This window comes from Polypterus senegalus, chromosome 13 (genome assembly GCF_016835505.1).
Source record: "Polypterus senegalus isolate Bchr_013 chromosome 13, ASM1683550v1, whole genome shotgun sequence".
Classification (NCBI taxonomy): Eukaryota; Metazoa; Chordata; class Cladistia; order Polypteriformes; family Polypteridae; genus Polypterus; species Polypterus senegalus.
Genome location: NC_053166.1, coordinates 71,802,559 through 71,828,927, shown reverse-complemented (window position 1 = coordinate 71,828,927; position 26,369 = coordinate 71,802,559). Strand labels below are relative to the sequence as shown.

General features: G+C 38.4%; 1 protein-coding gene across 3 annotated transcripts in view; it reads right to left on the bottom strand.

Annotated features, from left to right (window-relative positions):
- The window catches only part of irak1 (interleukin-1 receptor-associated kinase 1), a 92,032-nt gene that overhangs the window by 34,202 nt on the left and 31,461 nt on the right, over positions 1-26,369 (bottom strand). For all 3 annotated transcript variants that reach the window (XM_039776095.1, XM_039776096.1, XM_039776094.1), the window contains exons 2-4: positions 20,710-20,877; positions 10,054-10,173; positions 9,778-9,851 (exon numbers count right to left, since the gene is read on the bottom strand). In XM_039776095.1, coding sequence (XP_039632029.1) covers positions 9,778-9,851; positions 10,054-10,173; positions 20,710-20,806 — 291 coding nt within the window. In that variant the 5' untranslated portion in view covers positions 20,807-20,877. The remainder of the gene's footprint in view (positions 1-9,777; positions 9,852-10,053; positions 10,174-20,709; positions 20,878-26,369) is intronic.

The window sequence follows — 26,369 nt, the reverse complement described above, 5'->3', positions numbered from 1 at the left end:
CTTGTTTTCATTCTGCCACAACACAAATTTTCAAAACTGTTTTCTATTTTTTCTAAGACCTAAGAGATCAAATTTACTGAGACCTTCACCTTTCTTTATTTTCAGATATTATGTGATGGGAACAGATGAGCTGGTCATGTGGTGGCTTGTTTTGTGTCTCATTATTGTTTAGCTGCTAATTAAAGGAAAAAGAAACAACTAAGGGGCCTAAAGCAAGCGAATTATAAGAAGTAATTAACAGCAAAAACTGGTCACTAATTAAAAAGATGGTAAGAAAGAAAACCTGCAGCCACTGCGGCCCTCTAGGACTAGAGTTCAACACCCCTGCTGTAAAGGGATGGTTTCCTGCCTTGCACCCTAAGCTAGATGAAACAGGTTCCAGTAGACCATCATGATCCTGTTCACTACAAAGGAGGTTAGAAAGTGATTGACAGTACAGTGATCCCTCGCTATATCACGCTTCAACTTTCGCGGCTTCACTCCATCTCGGATTTTAAATGTAAGCATATCTAAATACAGTATATATCACGGATTTTTCGCTGGTTCGCAGATTTCTGCGGACAATGGGTCTTATAATTTATGGTACATGCTTCCTCAGTTTGTTTGCCCAGTTGATTTCATACAAGGGACGCTATTGGCGGACGGCTAAGAAGCTACCCAATCAGAGCATGTATTACGTATTAAATAAAACTCCTTAATGATATACGATATGCTTCCCGCGTGGTGCTCAATTGTTTGCTTTTCTCTGTCTCTCAAACTCTCTCTGAGCCTGACGGAGGGGGTGTGAGCAGAGGGGCTGTTTGCTTAAGAGGATACGGATGCTCCTCTATAAAATGCTGCTTTATCGCGGTGCTTCTGCATACTTAAAAGCCCAAAAGCACATATTGATTTTTTGATTGTTTGCTTTTCACTCGTGCTGCTCTCTCTTTCTCTGCGTGTCAGGAGCAGAGAACGTCATTCTTTGAAGAGGAAGATATGTTTGCACTCTTTTAATTGTGAGAAAGAACTGTCATCTCTGTCTTGTCATGGAGCACAGTTTAAACTTTTGACTAAAGGGTGTTATTTCATGTCTAGAGGGCTCTAATAATGTTAACAGTGAGGGAGAGTTTATAAGGGCTTAAATATATAAAAATAACCATACAAACATATGGTTTCTACTTCACGGATTTTCACCTATCGCGGGGGGTTCTGGAACGCAACCTCCGCGATCGAGGAGGGATTACTGTATTACAAAAGACAAGCTAAGATAAGTGGAAACAGCATGATAAGTGGCCTGAATAAGCACATCAGTGCATCATTCTGCTGGTTATATACACTACTGTGAACTGTATTTGATTAAAGTTATGCACAAAATCAAAAGTCATTCAAGGAGCCTGGGGAGGACAGGTCCTTACTGGAGAATAGAAACACATAACATGGTACTGACAAAAATAAGGCATGCAAAACTAAAATAATTTAATGAGTAAGCACTTCCTTTTTCAAACTGTTAAATTAGTCCACTAGATGCCAAAGACCAAGTCAGTTTACGTAGTCATTAGTGCGCTGGTACTGTGTAATAGGGGTTGGAAGGATATTAATAATTCAGCATCCAATAACTTAACTAAAGTTATTAAAAAAATACATAAATAAATAAATAAATAAATAAATAAATAAAAATGGAGTCTCCACTAAGGTCAACATATCATCATGACCACAGTGAAAGAACAGAAATGTAACATTACTGACCAAACAACAGTGGTAGTTAAAATGGACATATGCTATCCTTAATCGTACTACAGTGCAGCAAGGCAGACATGCTAGCCTTCCCTTAAGCTTGTTAACTGCAACAAATCCTTCTGCCAGTAGACTGTGGCAGCAACTTCTTCTTTCGGCTGCTCCCGTTAAGGGTTGCCACAGCGTATCATCTTCTTCCATATCTTTCTGTCATCTGCATCTTGTTTTGTTACACCCATCACCTGCATGTCCTCTCTCACCATATCCATAAACCTTCTCTTAGGCTTTCCTCTTCCCTGGCAGCTCTATTCTTAGCATCCTTCTCCCAATATACCCAGCATCTCTCCTCTCCACATGTCCAAACCAGTGCTATCTCATCTCTCTGACTTTGCCTCCCAACCGTCCAACTTGAGCTGACCCTCTATTGTACTCATTTGTAATCCTATCCATCCTTGTCATGCACAATGCAAATCTTAGCATCTTTAACTCTGCCACCTCTCCAACCCATATAACATAGCTGGTCTCACTACCGTCCTGTAGACCTTCCGTTTCACTCTTGCTGATACCCGTCTGTCACAAATTACTCCTGACACTCTTCTCCACCCATTCCACCCTGCCTGCACTCTCTTTTTCACCTCTCTTTCACAATCCCCATTACTCTGTACTGTTGATTCCAAGTATTTAAACTCCTCCACCTTCGCCAACTCTGCTCCCTGCATCCTCACCATTCCACTGACCTCCCTCTCATTTACACACATGTATTCTGTCTTGTTTCTACTGACCTTCATTCCTCTCCTCTCTAGAGCATACCTCCACCTCTCCAGGGTCTCCTCAACCTGCTCCCTACTACTGCTACAGATCACAGTGTCATCAGCAAACATCATAGTCCACAGGGACTCCGGTCTAATCTCGTCTATCAACCTGTCCATCACCACTGCAAATAAGAAAGGGCTCAGAGCCAATCTCGGATGTAATCCCATCTCCAATTTGAAAGCATCAGTCACTCCTACCGCAGACCTCACCACTGTCACACTTCCCACGTACATATCCTGTACAACTCTTACATACTTCTCTGCCACTCCCGACTTCCTCATACAATACCACAGCTCCTCTCGAGGCACCCTGCCATATGCTTTCTCCAGGTCCACAAAGATGCAATGCAACTCCTTCTGGCCTTCTCTAAACTACTCCATCAACATCCTCATAGCAAACATTGCATCTATGGTGCTCTTTCTTGGCATGAAACCATACTGCTGCTCACTAATAAATCACCTCACTTCTTAACCTAGCTTTCACTACTCTTTCCCATAACGTCATGCTGTTTGTTGCTCATGAATTTTATTCCCCTGTAGTTACTGCAGTTCTGCACATCCCCCTTATTCTTAAATATCGGCACCAGTACACTTCTTCTACACTCCTCAGGCATCCTCTCACTTTCCAAGATTCCATTAAACAATCTGGTTAAAAACTCCACTGCCATCTCTCGTAGACACCTCCATGCTTGCACAGGTATGTCATCTGGACGACTGGCCTTTCAATTTTTCATCCTCTTCATAGGTGTCCTTACTTCCTCCTTGCTAATTCGTTGCACTTCCTGATTCACTATCTCCACATGATCCAACCTCTTCTCTTTCTCTTCATTCATCAGCCTCTCAAAGTACGCTTTCCATCTGCTCAACACACTCTCCTCGCTTGTGAGTACGTTTCCATCTTTATCCTTTATCACCCTAACCTGCTGCACATCTTTCCCAGCTCGGTCCCTCTGTCTAGCCAATCGGTACTGGTCCTTTTCTCCCTCCTTAGTGTCCAACCTCTCATACAACTCATCATACGCCTTTTCTTTAGCCTTCGCCACCTTTCTCTTCACCTTGCGCCTTTTCTTGTACTCTTGTCTACTTTCTGCATCTCTCCGACTATCCCACTTCTTTGCCATCCTCTCCTGTATTTCCTCATTCCACCACCAGGTTTCCTTTTCATCTTTCTAGATGTCACGCCAAGCACCCTTCTTGCTGTCACCCTTACTAAATCTGCAGTAGTTTACCTGCTGTCTGGTAAATCTTCACTGCCACCCAGTGCCCGTCTCACCTCCACCCTAAACTCAACCTTGCAGTCTTCCTTTTTCAACTTCCACCATTTGATCCTTGGCTCTGCCCTCACTCTCTTCCTCTTCTTGATCTCCAATGTCATCTTACAGATCACCATCCTATGCTGCTTAACCTTACTTTCCCCTGCCACCACTTTGCAGTCTTCAATCTCCTTCAGATTGACTCTTCTGCATATGATATAATCTACCTGTGTGCATCTTCCTCCATCCTTGTACGTTACCCTATGTTCCTCCCCCTTCTTAAAATACGTATTCACCACAACCGTGTCCATCCTTTTGGCAAAATCCACTATCCTCTGACCTTCTTCATTCCTCTCCTTGACACCATACCTACCCATCACCTCCTTGTCTCCTCTGTACTCTTTACCAACATGCCCATTGAAATCTGCTCCAATCACCACTTTCTGTCCTTTTATGTACACGGTTTATCATTTCATCCAACTCACTCCAAAAATCTTCTCTCACCCATTGCACAACCAACTTGCGCTGCATATGCACTAACAACATTCATCATTACACCTCCAATTTCCAGCTTCATAATCATTACTCTGCCTGACAATCTTTTCACCTCCAAAACACTCTTGACATACTGTTCCTTCAGAATAACTCCTACCCCATTTCTCCTCCCATCCACACCATGATAGAACAATTTGAATCCACCTCCAATCCACCTGGCCTTTCTCCCCTTCCATTTAGTCTCTTGCACGCACAGTATATCAACCTTCCTTCTCTCCATCATATCTGCCAACTCTTTCCCCTTACCAGTCATACTGCCAACATTCAAAGTTCCTACCCTCAATTCCACTCTCTTTACTTTCCTCCTCTCCTCCTGCCTCCAGACACGTCTCCCCCCTCTTCTCCTTTTCTTTGCCGCCGCCGCCCCCCCAACGGTATTGAATCGAGTAATTTCAATGCAAAGCAGGTTTTTTGAATAAGAGAACTATGGAGCAAGTTTAACAATTGATCAACTGTAAAGATGGTTTTGTACACATGAATTGCTAGTCAGTAGTTTTGCAGAAAAACATGGCCCTTATTAATTTGGTACTAGATATGCACAAAAAACATTTACTCATTATTATTACTGTTATTACTCAAAATTAAAAAAAGTTATTAAATGCAGTTAGCACATTGTAATGCAAGTAGACCAGAGACATCAGCTGCTTATCCTATAATATACTCCATGGCTATGCTCTCTCTCTGAAATACAAGTGACTCAGATTTTTGGCTCACACACTATTTGATTCTTTGTTTGACTTTTCAAATTTATACTGCAAGTGTTTCAAATCCGATACGACTGTATAGAGATATCTATCCTGCACTTGCCACTCAAAGGAGAATTATCAAAAACAAACACCAACATTAACATCAACAGCACTAGGATTTCTTCACTACTTTGTGTCATTTTCAGTGCAGAATTTCTGCGAATTTGTCAGCTCTTGATGGCAAAAAAAGAGAAACAAGAAACAAAAAAAAAAAAAATGTAGCTGTTGCTTTTAGTGCAATTTTTAATGCTGGATGAACACATAAAAACCTGGAGACAGGAGAGCGAGACGTGGAGGAGTTTGATTGAACACAGTATCTTGATAATTTCAAAATGAATGGGGTTTGATTACTTATGCTGCTGTGTGTCTATAAAACTCTGAAAAATACATGTTTAAAGTGTGAAATTTCTGTAATAAAAAAACACCATAGCAACAAGGCTGTCAACTGACTTAATTCAGCATCTGGGGAAACTATCACCTTACTTTTTTTCCCCAGTGACACAACAAAGTCTACACTGTTATTTATCTTCATTTTAATGCAAAGACATGACAAATGTTGCATAAAAAATTAAAACAGTGTAAATTTCCAAACAATTAAGAGTCAAATGGTCAAACGTAGGTCACATTCATGTCTGTACCAGATTTAGCTCCACATACTAATGTGCCTTAAACGTGACCCGATTATTTTTGTTTTTTTGCAGTTCACACTTTTCACGTGAATGAAAAAACTGGAACCGAGCTCCAGTGTGCATGTGGCCTACTGTTTTATGTATTCATTTACTGAACAAGCATTATCAGTTTCAGAAACACTGAAAGACTCTAGCACCATTTAGAACTTAAACCAGGAAGGGGCTGATGGTCAGTAAAAAGGTACATGCATATATCTCATTTAGGGAAGGCATTTAGACTAACTATATACAAGAGGCAGCAGTGTTTTGTTACATTTTATTATGAAGTGTTTTAATGTACATGCCTGTCGAAAAAAAAAAAATCTATAAATAAATTTGCCTCTTACCTAGGAATATAAATCAATGTGAAATTCGAACAAATAGCTGCTTAATACATGTGTGTGGGGTAGTGGTGGGAACAACAGAGGAAGCAGTTTGTTTAGATGACCTAATTTAGCAGTCTTTGTGTAAGGCTAACACATGCATTCAAGTTACACGTGCACAGCCCCCTATTTCAGCCTATTTGACTGTTATGCCAGCATTGCTTGTCTGAAGAGAAAGTGTTAACGGAGGGGATTATATTGTTTGAGGAAGAGGGGAAAAAAAAAAAGTCATAATGACATGTTCCCTTTATTCAAACGTAATAAATATTTAATGTTTTATTTTTTAAAAAGGTGATCCAGTTTAATTTCTTCACATCTGAGAAATATTATATACAATCATATGTTGAAGATGTCCAAATAGTTAAGTGGACATGAAACAAGCATACTTAAATCAGGGCGTCCCAAAAGGTAAGTAGAACCCAGGGCATGATCTGTCAAGTTAGTGTTTCTTAGGGTGTTTTTTTTTGTGTTGTGGTGGTAGCAGGGAGTTTCCTGCACGGTTATCATGAATGCCATCAGTACTTTCATGTGTCCAACTAGCAAATTGATCACCACATGTTGTTTACTTTCTTACTCCAAATTTGTATTGCAAAGCTGCCAAAAGACACTTTGAATGCCACTTTTGCATTTTTATTGTTGGCCAACCCTTCATCCACCTCTTTGAGAGAGCTGTGCTTACAAGTAGTAGTAAGTACTAGTGACAAATGGTGAAGAGGGAATTTAGTATACCTTAATAAAAAAAAAAAAAAAAAAGGAAGGTGATGAAATGTGATTTTCTCGGAGACACTAACGTGCTGTGAGACAAATGGACAGCTGCTGTACAGGCTTTTAAATGTTTGAAGCACATCAAGACATGCAAATCACGCACAAGGCAGCAGCAGCAAGCCAACAGCTGATCAAGCAAAGAGCAGGATGAAAAAAAAAAAAAAAAAAAAAACACAAACTATTTGTTTCCCATTGTATCACCGCTTTAGAGGGGGTTTCGGAGGAGCAACCACATTTCTTTAGTGTGCTTTCAGCCCCCCTCTTCACAGCGGGAGCAGCAGAGACGCAAAGTGGCTGGCACGTTGCGCACCCTGGGGTGGGTAGGGTGTTTTTCAAGTGAAGCGAGCAGGCAGCAAAGCCACCTAGTACAGTATACTAAACATTTTTTTACCCCATATATCTCATCTGCAAGCTAGTAAGACTGCTGATATTGGAACTATAAAATTCTTAAAGTAACTTATTTCATGCTAAACAGTGCACCTGCACATGGACTGTTATAGATTTATGATCAGTACTTTCAGGTGTTTGCATAAGTGAAAGATAACACTCACACAGACAATATTTAGCCCATATTGATAAATCACTTAAAAACACAAACTGAGTGGCCCAGCCACATGCGATGTATACCACCTGTGTGTACAGTGCCATAATTTGTGTGTGTTTCTTTCTTTTTGTACTGCTACAAATGTATACACATAATGTAAAATATTGCACATTATTACATGGGTTTAAACCTCAGCCAGATCTCTGTTTTTGAGGGGTTTCCCCAATTCTCTCTCATCCAAAAAACTGCCTCATAATGAATGAAAAAGATGTTTCAATTTTCTTTCACTCTTTAATCTCTATGTAAGTTAATGAAAGACTTTAATGCCCTAAGCATGACAAAAAAAAGCTTACAGAGTGAACTTAAATTAACCTGTGAGAGCTGCTGCTGAATTGTGGATCTGAATATGAATGTAGTAGGTATCTGTGCAGAGTTTCCACATTACCCCCATGTGCATATCTTGTTTTACCAACATCCACAGGACATGTGTATGCATGTTGTGAAAGTCTGGTTTAGTTTAAATTACTGTACATTGCTAAAACTATATTTAGATGGTTCTTTACAGATTTCATGGTCTGTTTTATGTGAAGTTCTGTAACCTACACACAGTCAATTTTAACAGTTTCAAAACCAAATAATCCCAAGAAAGCATCTATTCTGCATACATCGGTACCTCTGTAAGCATGGCAGACATTCAAAGTGGACAGGGATAATTCATTGCACTGCCCAATAATACATACGAATATACAGACAGGGGCAGTTTTGAGTCTCAAAATAACATAACATGCAAGTGTTTAGAAGGAAAATTAAGATATGCATGGAGATAACATGTAAATTCCCCACAGGCAAATATCAGGATAGGGACTGGGCTCCTAAGTGGCATCATACCAAAACCATAGCTTTAATAGGTTGCATTATAAAAATGTTTTTATTATCAGATTCTGAAAGGGATTGAGCTCAACACTTAGATGTACTATACAAGGTGGTTTATATGTTTGTTTTGGCGAAAGTCAGAAAATCTCAGTCCTGTGGCTAACTAAGATAAAGATGAAAGATTCTGCTGGATTTTTTTTTTTTTTTTTAAATTGGGCATTTCTAGGTGGCTTGCAAAAGGAATAAGTAGATAGTTTCTAAGTAGAGTTGCATTGTCCACTAATGAGTAGACTAGAAGCGGTCCCCAAAATTGTATTTATCCATAAAGCACAGATTAGTGTTTGGGCATATGTATCTATTTTTATATATTTTACTTTCTTTTTCATGGTTAGACTTCATTATTTCACTATTATTACTTACTCTGTAGATGCATACATTTTACAAAAGCATGCAGTACCAAGTTAAACAACTGAAAAGGAGTATTAGAAAATGTTATTTCAATTAGATTTTTTTTTTTTTTTTTTTTTAAAAGCTGGACTGACTATTACAGATGGCTTAAGTATCACATTTATATGAGGTGAGACACAAAAATAACCAGATTGGGGTTGGGACTCTCCTGGAAAGCCGTCTGGAAGTTAGCCGAACATTAACCATAGAACTATATCCCCTCCTACACACCCTCTCAAACCGCCGACTGGCTAGGTATATCATGTGAATAGCCCAGTCAGTATTTGCACAATAAATCGCTACACAAGTTGCGGCAACAATGTTGGGTGAAAAAAAAGTCGAAGAGCGGATCAACATCAAATTTCTCGTGAAATTGAACAAAACGACCACAGAAACTTATGAAATGATAAAAACAGAGTAAGGCGAGAACAGTTTGTCTCCCACACAAGTTGAGTGGCACAAACGTTTCAAGGAAGGTCAAGAAAACATGGAAGACGTTCAATGCCCAGGTCGGCCACGCTCGTCTCAGACGGATGAAAACTTTAAAAATGGTGAATGAGTTTGCTCGAAATGATCATACTGCTTTTTCCGTAAAACAGCTTTTGACTAACAAAAACATTCCCGTCCTCGATCATCCTCCCTATTTACCCAATTTAGCTCCCTGTGATTTTTACTTGTTCCCGAAAATCAAAAGTCACCTGAAGGGAACACATTTTTCTTCAATGAATAAAGTGAAGACAGAAATGGCAAGCCTGCTGAAAAGCCTCAAGCAAAAAGACTTCCCGCACTGTTTCAATCAATGCAAGATACGTATGGAGTGGTGTAGAGATCAGGAGGGGAGTATAGAGAAGGTAAATAGAAAGCTGTAATTCATCAATAAATAAATATCTTTTTTACCAATCTGATTATTTTTGTGTCTCACCTCGTATATCACCGATATCTTGGTATTATTATCTTTTTAATTATTGATTAGGTGTAAACTAGGATTTAAAAAAAAAAAAAAGTTCTGTAGATATACCTGTGACTCTGGCTGCACTTCCTCAGAATGCAAATTCTTTGGTGGAGGACCTGGTTTGGGCAATATTGCTGGTTCTGCAGAAGAATAAAATAAAACTATTCATATAACATTTTTTTTTTCTTTGAGTTGGCAAACTGAAAATGCTGGCTTTGCAAACTTTAGTCTTTCTAAAATTCAAATTAGTTCCACCTCATAGACACTATAGCTTTCAACATAAACACAGCACTATGATTTATTTCATTTTGGGTGCTACAAGACACTAGAAGGTTGCATTACCTTGGGATTTGCTGGACTTCTTTTGATCATCTACTTTAATTTCCGTAATACTTGGGTAAGGAGGAGGGGGTGTTATGGAACGTTGACTTGGGGGTGTTGGTGAAAGTACTGTTGGCTGCCCTGTCATGACAAAATAAGAAACAATAGTGAAACTTATCATGTACTGTTAACAACATAAATGTGCTCATCTTCAATAAAAACATAAGCTGCCCCAAATTTATTACAGTTTTGACATAATATTTATAATAAGCTTTACTCGGTTCACAATCTTTATGAATCATACTTGTTGGTATTCATATATCATTTTAGTGAGAAAATTATACAAAAACTACAATCACACATAAAGCTTCACCAAACTGGTGCTTTACACTAAGCAGTTCACACAAAAAAAAAACACAACAACAACATTATATGAGCTGTATTTGTTTTCCCTCTTCTGGTGCCAAGTTTGATAAACACAAGATTAACAGAGAAAAGTGTGTCTTCAGAAATTTGCAATGTGACATGGTCATACTTCTACTCTCCACAGTCTAGCCAATGTAGTGTATAGACTGTCCTGTCTCTTATATTAATTGGTACTATATCATCAGCTTGGATGGGTAACAAACAGACAAGTTTAACTAGTACTTTGTTCAAGCAAAGTTAATGAACCTTACTTTAACCTTTCCTTTCCTTTTACAGATAGCACACTGATGGAGCCCTCAAACAATGGCGACTATGTTTCTATTATTTTTTTCTTGATGTAAAGTGAAAAAGAAGCATACTGAACTAAGATTTATTTGGGAGCATTTCATGTTATATGATAACGAAATTTGCTGTAAATTGTAAAATTGTGCTCAAGTACAAAACAATACTTCAACTTATTACCACACACAGAGTACGTATGCTGCTTGTATTGTTGTACTACAGCAACCATGAAAATATATATACAGGTTGTCCCAAAGTTACGGACATCTGATCTACAACTTACAAAAGGGGCCACAGCTGTGACGCATGCATCTCAGTAACTGCCGTTCTGTCATCTTCAGCCTGGGGACGCTGTAAGCGGTGGCTGGACGGAGGCGATTTCACTGCCTATGCAGTGTAGTGTCCCTCAGAAGGCTCCCAGAGGCAAGTGGTGAGCCGTGGTCCATAGTCTCCAGGGCCACAACTATCGCTCATGTGCAGGACGGAGGCTTGATGGGGAGGTTTGCTGCCCATCCACCATGCCGCCACAGCTACTGCTCCTGACTGGACACAGGCTGGAAGGAGCGGAGGGGAGCATTTCACTGCCCGCCCACCACATATGACTGCCCTGTTCATTCTCGGTGGGCGGCTGATAATGCTGCAAGCGGTGACCTGGTTGTGGCTGAACGGAGGCCACTGAGGGTGAATGGGGTGGCGGGGGGGTAGCATTGTAGTGTGCCTCGGGTGGTTGCCTGTTGAATGGGGGCGACGTTGGGCGATTCTCTACCCGCCTTTGGCTGCATCGTGTTCGTTCTCGGTGGATGGACACTGCAGGCAGCATACTGTAGCGTAGGCGACTGCGTAGTGGCTGGGTGGTGAACTGCCCCTCACCGCCCCCATTCATTCTCAATAGCAAGCCTGCTTGTACTGTTATGCACATAGCAGGAAGTTGTCTCTTGTCAGTACATCACATGTGTTGACGACGGGTGCCTTCCTGCTGTGATAGCGTGTACAGTGCTGTGAAGAAGAGCTCATTTTAACCTTTTGTCTTCACCCTTCAAGAATGTCTCTGAAACACAAATCTGATGCAAGTGCTGGTGATACAGTGAAGAAGAGAAAAAACATCATAATTGAAAATAAAGTAGAAACAATAAATAGGTCAGAGTGAGGTGAAACTCCATCATTCATTGGCAGAGCAATTGGTTACAGTCAGTCAACAATAGCATTTATTAAAATAATGGACCTGTTCCGACTTATATACAAATTCAACTTAAGTACAAACCTACAGTCCCTATCTCGTACGTAACCCAGGGACTGCCTGTATATGGTTTGTACAATGAGAGAACAAGATGGGTTATCTATGAACGTGGTCATTGACAAAGGCTTCTGGCAGCTAATCAGTTCTCTAGAACACAGGCAACACATTCAGCCTACAGCAGAGGTACTATCAGCCGCCATATATGTTGCATTAACATGCTATGCTAGTTTTCAAGAGTTTCCACTTGCGATATCACTACCACCCCTCACTTCATTGGGTTTACCCGATTTTCCAGTTAGCATTTGGGGAGAAATTTGAGCTTCCTTTTAACTCTGTCCTTAAGAAGGGTAATTAAAGATTAGCTTTCACAAATTTTTTTTGTGAAAATGCAAATTAAAATGCATTAAACACATATCGAATCACTCTATATACAGAACAGATGACAAAAATGCTACTTCCGACTGACCTGATTATTACTTTTTAAATTATTGAATGATGCCAGTAGTCAGCTTAACATCAGAAATTTGCTAACTCATTATAGAGTTTTCTAGAAGTTTTCTAAACCAGAACTTCCAAAAATCATCACATGGTATGTGAATTGAACACAGCACAAGTGCACATTTTCTCTTGTCAAAGACCACTTGGACCTAATGCAGTTTTCTTAGTGGATTAAAGAATGAAAGATGCAATCATCTGCTGTAAAAGGCCTATTCCCATATGCTCTGTGCTTGATCAGCTGGATGTCTGCTGCTGCTTGTGCCGTGCTGCGTGACCTGCATGTTGCGGAGCACTTTAAACATTTAAAAAAGCCTGTACAGCAGCTGTCCTTTTGTCTCACTGGACATTAGCGTCTCTGAGAAAATCATGTCTCGACCCAAGATTTTTTTTTTTTTTTAAATAGAGAGACATACTTAAAAGAATACTCAAGTTTTACTTACGCAATGTAGTTTGTAGTGATGGACAAGAAAGATTTTTATACTCATGGTTTTATGCAAAATGGGGACAAAGTTTACAATGTTATACAAGCCAGTTGTGACCAATGCTGTACAACAGGAAACAATGAGAAAGGGAAGGAAAAAAAAAACACAAACAAACAAACAAACACACATACCTCTCTCTAACCCACTAATAACAACTCAAGATGGCAGGAAGTCAAACATCTACAATAACACCCGGGGGAGTAAATGCGAACATTAATTTTATTTTAATTCTTTTCATTTTTATTACTATTTAATTTAATATTGTTTCTTTGTATCAGTATACTGCTGCTGGATTATGTGAATTTCCCCTTGGGATTAATAAAGTATCTATCTATCTATCTATCTATAAATAACCTGGTGCTAATTTATAATCAGTAAGGAACTTAAAATGCAAGTCTTTGCCATGTGGGAATAAAATCTAGGCACATCCACGGACACCTTGAGAAACTGCAGATTGCATACTGGCAGAGACTGGGCACAGGATTCAAAACCAGCATGCTGGATCTGTGAGGTAGCAGCATTAAACACCACCCAACTGGTCTGCACATTTGTACATATTATATGTGTTTAATTTAAAAAAAAAAAAAGTATGTATGAAAAAGTATTGCAATTAAAAACAATACCTTCCCTAAATATGAAAAGGCTTTGTTTTACTGGTATAAAGGCCCATATATTAAGTAAAGATGTTGCTTTAATTTGGTACTGTAAGTTAAACTTTATGATTAAACACATTAACAAGTATTCAATGGGTTTGAATAGGTGAGGCAACCCCCTTTGTTTTCTTGTTCCTTCACTACTGTAACTGTATATATTAATACTAATGAAGAGTTTTCTCTTTTAGTTCACGGTTCACTGTTCTATGTAATTTCCATGTATTAACTTTCCCTTTAATTAATGTTTCGAGTAACATTGATAAATAAAGATAATCACATTGTTTTGTGAGATTATGTAATATATAATGTTACAGTGTTGTTTCCCTCTCTACATCGGTTTACCTGCCCTTTAATAAAATTCAGTTATTAAAAAAAAATACAGTACATAAATATTGCATTCATATCTTTGAAACCAAACCAAAAATGAATCACACAATAATTTTCAAGACAAAATCAAAAGGGGCCCAAAGCTCATGTTGGCATCAATGGATGTAAGACTGGAAATTACCCCAAGTGGGATTCCATACACAGTCGTATGCACAACCAGTCTGGCCCAGTTTAAAGCAAGTAATTAAGCAAGCAGTATTTTTTTGGACTATAGGACAGAACCACAGAAATAAGAGAAAATCCACACATGCATGGGAAAAAACAAAAACCTCCACTTTGAGAATCATATATACTCAGAAATGTTGCTCTTTAATAAGTCATCGAGGTCCAAAACCACAAGGTAAAAGTAGTATATAATGGAAAATAGCATAACAGCTGTAAAGATGATAATATCATATAGTAACAATGACTTTAAGTAGCGACATGCCACAATTTGCAGTCTATTTCTGGTGTACAAACAAAAAAAATAATGCTAGCTCCTCACACAACATTATACAAGGCAAGAGAATGTAGAAACATGAGTGCAAGGATGCTGGTATTCAACAGGTGCAATAAATTACAAAAGTAAATTTAATTTAGATGACACAAATCAATGTTTGGCATATTTTAACTAACTTTCAAAGAGACAAAGTCCAGTCATGGAATTGGAGCATAGTTATATGCAAAAAAACACAAATTTAGCATAAATAAAAAGATAACCCTCTATGCCAAGAGCACAGTTAGGATTTGTAAAGAGGATCTTCATGTTAGTGAAGAAAGCTTATTAGATGGAGATTAGGAACATCCAAGTCATCCAGTCACTGGCCAAATATGTTGTTAACACAGCACTTGTAAACTTCAGCTGCCTTGTATTTTTCAAAGAAAAGACAAGGTGAGCGGATTGGGGGGAAGATGATAAAGGTGGCTAAATAATTCCCTGAGACACAAGTTTAAGACAGAATTTTTTGCAGTTTGAATAGGTTTCTACAAGTGTACGTTTAAACGGGACTTAATTTGGGATGCATTGTAAGCTTCCTTCCTATTACAGTAAAACAATTCTAAATAAATCATTCTTGGTGGCGTTAGTACTGGACACAGCACACAAAGCTGCCCTGTTTTATGTTGTCAAAGATATTCTTGCATTCGTCAATACAATTACTGTAGCATCACTGATTAAAAAGATAGAATTACAGTTAATGCAAATGAAGTCCACCAGCAGAAGGGACAGGGAGAGTGAGCAGGAGGAAAACTTCACCAAATTTAAGTAAGACACGGTTAGCAAGTGTGCTCTAAATGAGTCCAAGTGCCAGCTGGTGTGGTGTTGAGTACAGGTGTTGTGAAGAGGTCACTACAATACATCTACGGGGACAAAACAGCCCCAAAATTAAAAATCTACAATTCATAGCATGGGCAATGTAAATCTGCACCCTGAAACATAATTGCTGTTTGTATTAACTTATTGTAAAACATGGTTTAGAGCAGGGGTGTCGAACTCCAGTCCTGGGGGGCCGCAGTGTCTGCAGGTTTTCATTCTAACCATCTTCTTAATTAGTGACCAGTTGTTGATTCTAATTAACTTTAGTCTTAGCTTTAATTAGCTTGACTTCGGCCCCTTAGTTGTTTTTTCCTTAATTAGCAGCCGGACAGTAATGAGACATAAAACAAGCAGGACATGACCAGCTCACCTGTACCCATCAAACAAAATCTGAAAATAAAGATTAAGGTCTCAGTAAGGTTGATCCCTCAGGTTACCAAAACATTTTAGGAGTTCTTAGAAAAAAACAGAATATCAACAGTTTTGGAAATGTCTGCTGTGGCAGAAAGAGAGCAACAACAAGCCAAGGAATTGAATAATGGGTTCAATTAACAGCAAGAATCAGCTTCTCATTAAGGAACCGGTTGGAGTTTGAAACCCAAATTTAGCTGCTCATCTGTTGGCTAGTTTCATGTCTGATTTCTCTTTGGCTGTCATTTAATACTTAAGACTTAATCCCTAAAAACAGGGCTATTAAAATAGAAGGAAAAGAAGTTAATTAGCAGTGAAAACTGGACACTGATTAGGAAAAGGGTTAGAAAGAAAACCTGCACCTACTGAGGTCCTCCAGGCATGGAGTCCGACACCTGTGGTTTAGAGTAAGACCTTAATTTACTGGCGCTGGCTTTTGGGGTAAAATCATATTAACAAAAATGTAAAAAATTTTTTAATAAAACAGAAGTCTAAACATATAACTGATTAAAAAATTGAGTGAACATGAAACAAATAAAAATCGTAAATGTATAATAAAAAGATACTATAGTACTGCATCAACACATACACCAGCTGAACATACAAATACTGATAAACTTGAAAACAAATTCTTGAAAGAAGAAGTAAAAACCCACATCTCCAGCAGAGTTTAGTTCAGTTGGTGTGCTATCATTGTGTGATACAGTGTGATTGCAAGGTTAGATTTGTGGCTTACTGTACTTTTTGACCTTCAATTTGGTTCAATTTTTAATTGATTGCTTTAGTTTTCCCACTTTCTTTGAAGTAAACTGTTGTTTCCATACCCTAGCCTTGATTCAATCTGCATAATTATTTTTGTCTAAACCATCCAAAACCTTATATCAGGATAAATTATATTTAAACCTAAAATTCACATTACTCCTAATTACTCATTTCAAATCAAAAAAACAGTTTCCTGTAAAAAAATGTTTTGCAAAGAGCATCAATAGAACCCAAAGTTAGCCACTAGGAAAAGCCTGAATTAATTTACGGTTGAAATGTTTTACTCCTGGGCAATTGTATGCAATATGTTCAAGAACAAGGGGACCCAGTGAACTAATATTAGCCACTAGTTAATAAAAAATAAAAAACTACAAATATTGTATTCTGAAAAGTACTTCGCTATTGTAAGAGCCTCTCTTATATCTTTGAGTTAAACCCATTTTAGTGTTTGCTTAATTTCAATAGAATATGCATTTCTTTCATAGTCATAGACAATGTTATAGTCTTTTCTCCCTGTAAGTTAATATGAGATAGAACTTTCTTGCTATAATTAAGATACAGTGTGCCAATTGAGTCAGTTGATGTTTAGAATAGGTCCCAGTACACAGGAATTTAAAAGAGCCATTTTCAATATAGAAATGGGACAGGCATACAGTTTTCTGACAGTTTTGAAATGGTTCAGAAACATTTAGAAGTGTTTTTGCAAAGATTATGAATGTAACAAGATTTAAGGTTTTGAAAAGAACTTCTCTTAAGCAAGAATTATATTTGATATATTAAATTTGCTCTTTTTTTGTGAACCGTTTTACTTGAATTTTTATTAAAGCTTTTAAAAAACAAAGATATTTTGTCTGTGAAATCATTTCAATGCATTAGGCTTTTGTTGAATCCCATTTTGTATGCCACAGCTGCTAAACTTTGGTAATTTTGGAAAAATGCAGCTACAGCTATAAGGACAGCACAATAACCAAGGCCTTTTGTCTTAGGAAACTTCCTGGGCAAAGCTACTTATACTATAATATTACTTCACCATTGAGATCCTTCAGTATGCAAGTCTGGCACTGTTCTGGTTTTTTTCTATACAGTGCATCCTGAAAGTATTCACAGCGCATCACTTTTTCCACATTTTGTTATGTTACAGCCTTATTCCAAAATGGATTAAATTCATTTTTTCCTCAGAATTCTAACACCCCATAATGACAATGTGAAAAAAAGTTTACTTGAGGTTTTTGCAAATTTATTAAAAATAAAAAAAACTGACAAATCACATGTACATAAGTATTCACAGCCTTTGCTCAATACTTTGTCGATGCACCTATGGCAGCAATTACAGCCTCAAGTCTTTTTGAATATGATGCCACAAGCTTGGCACACCTATCCTTGGCCAGTTTCGCCCATTCCTCTTTGCAGCACCTCTCAAGCTCCACCACGTTGGATGGGAAGCGTCGGTGCACAGCCATTTTAAGATCTCTTCAGAGATGTTCAATCGGATTCAAGTCTGGGTCTGGCTGGGCCACTCAAGGACATTCACAGAGTTGTCCTGAAGCCACTCCTTTGATATCTTGGCTGTATGCTTAGGGTCGTTGTCCTGCTGAAAGATGAACCGTCACCCCAGTCTGAGGTCAAGAGCGCTCTGGAGCAGGTTTTCATCCAGGATGTCTCTGTACATTGCTGCAGTCATCTTTCCTTTATCCTGACTAGTCTCCCAGTTCCTGCCGCTGAAAAGCATCCCCACAGCATGATGCTGCCACCACCATGCTTCACTGTTGGGATGGTATTGGCCTGGTGATGAGCGGTGCCTGGTTTCCTCCAAACATCACGCCTGGCATTCACACCAAAAAGTTCAATCTTTGTCTCATCAGACCAGAGAATTTTGTTTCTCATGGTCTGAGAGTCCTTTAGGTGCCTTTTGGCAAACTCCAGGCGGGCTGCCATGTGCCTTTTACTAAGGAGTGGCTTCCTCTGGCCACTCTACCATACAGGCCTGATTGGTGGATTGCTGCAGAGATGGTTGTCCTTCTGGAAGGTTCTCCACTCTCCACAGAGGACCTCTGGAGCTCTGACAGAGTGACCATCGGGTTCTTGGTCACCTCCCTGACTAAGGCCCTTCTCCCCCAATCGCTCAGTTTAGATGGCCGGCCAGCTCTAGGAAGAGTCCTGGTGGTTTGAACTTCTTCCACTTACAGATGATGGAGGCCACTGTGCTCATTGGGACCTTCAAAGCAGCAGAAATTTTTTCTGTAACCTTCCCCAGATTTGTGCCTCGAGACAATCCTGTCTTGGAGGTCTACAGACAATTCCTTTGACTTCATGCTTAGTTTGTGCTCTGATGTGAACTGTCAACTGTTCGACCTTATATAGACAGGTGTGTGCCTTTCCAAATCATGTCCAATCAACTGAATTTACCACAGGTGGACTCTCAAAGATGATCAGGGGAAACAGGATGCACCTGAGCTCAATTTGGAGCTTCATGCCAAAGGCTGTGAATACTTATGTACATGCGAGTTCTGTTTTTTTTATTTTTAATAAATTTGCAAATACCTCAAGTAAACTTTTTTCACATTGTCATTATGGGGTGTTGTGTGAAGAATTTCAAGGAAAAAAATTAATTTAATGCATTTTGCAATAAGCCTGTAACATAACAAAATGTGGAAAAAGTGATGCGCTGTGAATACCTTCCGGATGAACTGTATGTAGTTCAATTATGTGACAAAGTTAAATAAATATTTTGATTACCATGAGGCTGTCACTTAGGCACATTTCTTGCACTTAATTCTGTTCTTCCAAACTAATTTTGAATTGCTTCTGGGCCTACAGCCTTTGTTACAAAGCCCTCAAACACTGAAATGATTCATGTGCAAATATTTTGGATAACCTAACAGTGCCAACATTAATTCTCATTGAGAAAAAAAACCCTTCATTTTAGAGCTGCCAAGTACCAACTATGCTGTTCCTACTGCAACACAGGTTTGTTATTTTCCTTCAATAAAATTTAAACAAATTATTACCAACCATTGACATTTTTTTTTTTTTTTAAATAGTATCATGCTTGGGGTTTTGATACCATTCATGCTAAACTGCTACTCCTACACACAGAATTAGATGCCAGAGTGCTTGGAAAACATCATCACATTACTATAGTGCAATTATGCATTCTAGCTAGAGGTATAGGATTTTAAAATGCTCATGAGGGCTGGGTGACAGATTGACCTAGGCCGGCCAAATCCTAACCTTGACAAACTGCTTGATAGCTGTGTGATGCTAACATGTCAATATGGACCAAATCCCCAAGGAATGCTTCCAGGATCTTGTGAATCTATACCATGGAGAATTACAGCAGTTTTGAAGGCAAAAGGGGGCCAAACCCATTACTTGCAATGTATACCTAATAAAGAGGCCAGTGAGTGTACATTCACAAGCATACACATACTACGTGTCATTATTGGTACAGGATGACATTCAAAAATCCGGCCATCGCTAATCCGGTTCCTTCAGATTTCTGGCATGGATTTCGGAGCACATTTTCAAATTCACCGCATTGGCGTGCCACCGTTTTCTGGAGGCACCGTTTATGTTTTGATGGCGTTTTAGATAGATAGATAGATAGATAGATACTTTATTAATCCCAAGGGGAAATTCACAGTAGTCTATAATCACTTTTTGGGTTTTGCTTGCACTTGCTAATTTCATTTGCTTTTTATTTAGTGTTTAAATTTTCTCTCTTTAAAAGGACTGTACAGGTAATCATTTTCTGTTAAATATATACAGCATATATAACCATCCAAAATCCGGCATTTTCGAAAATCAGGCACTCCTCTGGTCCGGAGGCTGCCGGGTCTTTGAATATCAACCTGTACTGTGTTATTGACACTGTTCTGCAGAGATACGCAACTGAGATTTTCATTGTGAGATGGGAACTGTGGTAGCGCTACAAACCCACAACTAGGAGACTGGGGTTTGCATCCCAGGTTCTCCCTCCATGGGTTTTTGAGAGATCGAGCCTTGCTCCCAATGCTTGCCAAGATAGGCTCCAGCTTTCCCCCCACCCCGCTCTGCAGAAATGCCCTTAGAAAATGGATGGTGATTCAGCCTTTTTCAGACCTTAAACCAAGTTCTCAATAATTAAAAATAATTTGTATTAAGTCAGGTCTTGGATGTTGTGCTATTGGCAAGGGACAGAAAGCAACAGAACATACGAATGAAGAGCATAACCCAAAAAAGTCAAGATTAGGAGAGTCTACTTACAACTAAGAATAATATCCTTGGCACGAAGAAGCTCCAGTTCATTCAGGACTTGCAGAAGATCTCCCACACGGGCATTTCTCATTTGCCAGTGTGTCATCACCTCATATGTTCGATGCTCTTTCTTCCCAAAAAGATGCAGATCGGTGTAGTCCTGCACAATTGATGCAGCTGCAGAGGCAAACAGACTGCCAGTTAATTGTAACAATGGAATGTTAATATTCTATTAGGAAAAAGGTAGTTTTCTTAACATAACATTATCTCAACACTGATGTCTTAATAGTTATGTCTGTATTTAAAATAGTTTTATGCATGGCTTGAAATAAGTCTTACTGTTTATATGTGTACATCATATTTTCAAAATACAAGTCAAATTAATATCACTTCAGCATCAGTATGATGCTTGAAGTGTTTTGTCAAGACTCAAATTCTAGACCAATATTTTTTACCAGCCTTTTACTCCAATTAATGTGACATAATCCTACAGAGTGGTCCAGATCTAATTATGCAGATCCAGATCGCTTGGATGACTTTGATTTATGCGGGGACGATTCCAGTTCAGCGCAAAGACCATTCTTCATGTCGTCAGATCGCACACTTCGATGGTCCAGGATTTTTGAGTGATTTTCTATGTAATAAACTTAATAAGTTATAGCATAATGAAAATTGCATAATTAGATCTGGACCACCGTAAACATTTATAGATGAATATCTATGGCTACAAACTAAGGAGACAATGGTATAGCCAGAGAAAACCGTGGCAATGTATGGAATGGCAGCTTAGAATCAGAGATACAACACACATCCAAATAATACAATAAAAGAAAGGAAAAGAGCAGGTCTTGATAAATGAACAATGTGTAAGTGGTGGTATTTATTTCTAGGTTTATAGGTTCATTATTGTCTCATGCATAGCATACGTAAAAAAAGTCTTATTTGCATGTGCTAGTTAACATTCAACACATCACAACTCTTTAGTGTCATAATTAGAGGCTATAAGAACTGTATCTCAGAACCTCTATGCACCAATACCAAAAATAAAAATGTGTCGGGAAACTAAAGGAGAAAGGTAAACCTCTTACAAATTTTTTAGTAAATAAACCATGAAATGCATTTTTGATAAGCAACTATAGAAATTATTTCAAAATAGGCAAGAGGATAAATGTTTATTCTGACCTGCAACTTAAAATTTAAGTTTCAGCACAGCATTCACATAAAGGTTCAAAGCACAATACACATTCACGAAAGTCATTGTTAAAACACAAGGCTAAAATGCTTAATTATAACTAATGAAATATACTAATAGTACTTAAGGCTTGCATTCTACAAGCCTGCTCATTTTTCTTGACAATGGATGACAATTACCATAACTATTGAAAAACATGGACCTTCTTCTTCTTCCGGCTGCTCCCGTTAGGGGTTGCCACAGCGGATCATCTGTCCGCATGTGTATTTCGCAAAATTTTACACTGGATGCCCTTCCTGACGTAACCCTCCCCCCATTTTGGTCATAAAACAATACGCTACAGAGGGTTGAATATAAACAGCAGTAAACGGTCTACCAGTTACTTGTTATTCAGTCAAATTAAGACATGTGACTTAATTATATATAAAAATGAACATACACATTTTGTTTAAAAGTAAACAAGGGGCTTCAAGACAAAAATGTAACTTAATTTTGGAGAGAATTTCAAAATGGGACGACCACCAAAACAATCCCCCATTTAACACTCACAAAGATGAATTATATACCCATGAATGGGGTTTAACTAAACACTAGTGTATTATATATGTCATGTCCAGTTAAGCATGTAAATGGGCAAGTAAAAACTGAGCTTGCTTGCTCTGTTGATAAAAAAAAAGTGTATTTTTATTTTTTTCTGGATGCCTGTATAATCGTTCCCTAACAACCGAGTCAGGTGCCTTCAAAAATATAGGGACTTACCCACATAAAAAAATATTTCCTGTTGTGACAAGATTAGATACACACAAAGCAGCTTCTGTAATTTTTATGCTGTATTCGATACAAATTTCATGCAGAAAAATGTACTGCACTACGTAGTTTCAGTTAAAGTTTCAAAATGATTTCATTGCACCAATATTCTGCTCAATTCTTAAAATCGGTAGAATAAAGACTGAACTTAGCAATAGAATTAACAAGCAGGATATTTACCAGCAAAAAGTTATACCTATGTTGGTATAACATTCAGAAAAACAATCTTGCTAATTCCTTGAGAGAAAAAACTTAAATCATAAAAAAGCACATCTTAAGACATTTACATGATTCTATTAATTTAGTTACATTTCTAAACACTGTGCAAAAATAGCAGTTAAACCTCACAGACGATTCAATTGTATTGTGTATGTACAACATTATGTAACCATGTTAACCAAAGGTCCTCACTTATCTCAATTAAAAATAGGCCTCAAGACAGCTCAACAGTGCTACCAAGGGTAAGATTTTACACATACACTGATGAGCAAAAACATTTTCACCACCTGCCTAATATGCTGTTGCTTCTCTGTATCAACAAAATAGCTCCAATCCACTGAGTCATGGACTGTGCAAGGCCTTTGAAGGTGCCCAGTTGTATCTGGCACCAGAATCTCTAACTCCTGAGAGAGAGAGAGAGAGAGAGAGAGAGAGAGAGATATGTGCGGATTACAGTGCGTTGCCACACACACCATACAATGAACCACCCTGATTTTTAAATTTAACAGTGGCTGGAGTGCCAATCATGCCGCCAACCCCTACGTTTATCCTACAAGTTGGAGGACCTGCTTGCATGCGGATTAATGTCATTCCCAGGAAGAAGTAATTGCAGGTTAAGGGTGGAGCTACCTGAAGACATCTTATACTGTATACGCTCACTTGGATGGAGATGTGGGGGATTCAGAGAAAAGGGAAACACTCTGAATTCTTCACCATGTTTATAAAACTATTACCAAATAATTTGTGTAGTTGTAGAAGGGTACATTATCTTACTGGAAGATGCTAACTACATTGAGGAATAATGCTGCCATGAAAAAGCATACCTGGTCTGCAATAATTTTCAGGTAAGTGGTATGTGTCAAATTAACATACACATAAATTCTCAGATCCAAGGTCTCCCAACAGGAGGATTGCCCAAAGCATAAACACTCCTTCCACTGGCTTCTTTCCACTGTGCATATCAGCTATGACACACACATACCACTTAATGCAACAGAAAACAGGATTCTTTGGAATAGACAACCTACTTCTATTGATCCAAAATCCAGTTCTGATGCTTGCATGCCCATTGTAGGGGGACAGGCTACACAGCCCCATATACAGTAGGGTTCAACACTCTGTGCGTCATGACACATTACACCTATAACAACCAACCATTAAAATATCTGTAATATGTGCCATGGTACCCCTTTTACTGGTTCATACCAGCCCATATATAGCCTTCATTAACCCTTTGCATCTTGCCTGCCAATATCCTTTTAACAGTTTGGAAAGTTTCCCCTTCAGACCACTGTTGGTATTTGCTTAGCAAGGCTGGCAGTGAGCACCCCACAAGCATTGCATTTCAAAAATGCTCTGACCCAGTCGTCTAGCCAAAAGAATCTGGTCCTTTACATCTGCCCAATCTTTTGTGTTTAACACTTCAAATAACAGTACCTATCAGATTAATGTCTAATGTAACCCCAACCTTGAAATATGCCATGGTAATGAGACAGTTGATTTCATTTGCTTCATATGAGAGTCGTCATAATGTTCTGGTTCATCGGTGTACATAAATTGGCTCAAGTGTCTGCCCTCTGCAAGCCCCTGAATTAAATGCATTCCATTACACCTAGAGTAAGGACCAAAACATATCAGTTGCATTTTAAAGCATTAAGCCGCCAAGATTTTCACTGTTTAGCAAGTTAGAAGAGGGAAATTAGAAAATAGTCTGAAGATCTGGCTGGTACTTTGAAGAAGACTGAGGAATTAACATACCTGTTTATAAACATTATTGTTGTATAGATTCTTACGTGTGAAAATTGCTCTGTTTAACTTTGGTGATGTATTTTACTACAGTATTTAAACAGTTAAGCATTTTAAAGCTTAAATTAATAAACCAGTAACTTGTTAAGAAGCCATAGGACTAACTGAAAATTGCTTTGGACTTCAAACAGCCTGGAAAAATCTCTTGCCATGTAGCTAAGAGATGTTAAGCTTTGTACAGAAAAAATACTGGAAACATTATGTTGATAATATAATCTAATAAAGATTATATTGGAAAAAGGTGATACAGTACATTCTTTTTAAAAAAAGGTTCTTTCTTGCCAAAGTATCAGGGCAACGGCTGTTAAGGCCTGCATACATAAATTCTTTGGTCAGAAGAAGAAGAAGGTTCCGTGAAATGTGCAATTAAGATATCCTGCTGGAAAGGTATGACACTGTCAGAAAAGAGGGCAAGACTACAAAACATAAAAGTAATTTAACTTTGTGATTACCTACATGGCAATATGTATGTTATAGTTGCAGCCTATATTGCCTATATTCTACCAGACAGATGTCAAAATATAAAGGTCACATTTACAAAACAAGTTACAACGTTTTATTCCAAATTCCAAAAAACCTACATATTCATTACTTTACTATAAAAGCTGAACCAACACTTGGTAGTAGAGTTTAGTGGTAAAGGATAGGCTTAGGCGCCATATGCTGTCTGTAAGTATGCAGTTACCACAGGCAGAGAGAGTTTTGGTGAAACCCTATCTGGCGCAATTTAGGATACAAATATTTTACCACACTAAGTGCTTTGTTACTTTCCATTTATAACCCCTACAAGTGAAACAAATGAATGTTGCAGTAGACCACTAGGCAACTGAGGAATTTCTATAAAGCGGTTTCCAAAAATGTAGCCAATGTATTACAAATGCTCAGGACCCTTTATAAAGACATCTACTTCTAGAATATATATTATTGCCAAAGTAAGCACAACCTTAATTTTTAAACACAATCAGAATTGAGTGTGAGTAGGGTCGGAGTGGCCATCAGGAACACGAGGGGATGTCCTGGTAGGTCAGTGACGTTTCTGGGAAGGTCAGGCTGCCACGCAATCTTTTCAAATTCTCTATAAAAAGACAGCTACTTCTGACGCGGCTTTATCAAATACGCTTAAAATTAACCGCATATTGTTCATTAGTTTAAGGCATCTGATTGTAATTAACCTGTAATAATATAATGGTCCACGGAATGGCCAAACTATTCCAAATACCATAGCTGCTTTAGCATGGTTACTCTCACTGTACCTTCCTCTTCTTTCAGCTGCTCCCGTTAGAGGTTGCTACAGCAGATCAATCTTTTTCCATATCACTCTCACTGCACTACTCAGAGTATTTATATCACTGTATCGGAGTGTGGAATCACAGCTGTACAGCAGCTGATCGGAAAGAGAATTATCGGGATACAGCATCAAGCACATGCTGCTGTCTATTGAACTGCTCTCATATGACAAATGCTTCAGAGCCTTTCCTGTACTGACCTCGTGGTTCAGAAACAGTTTCATCCCAAGAACTATAAATGCACTCAATCAGTGCATCAAGTGATCCTTATAGAACTGTTTGTACTTATTAGTACAATTACCTCACTGCAAACTTGTGATAGTTATAATATTGCACAACCTGAGCCATTTTATAAAGTG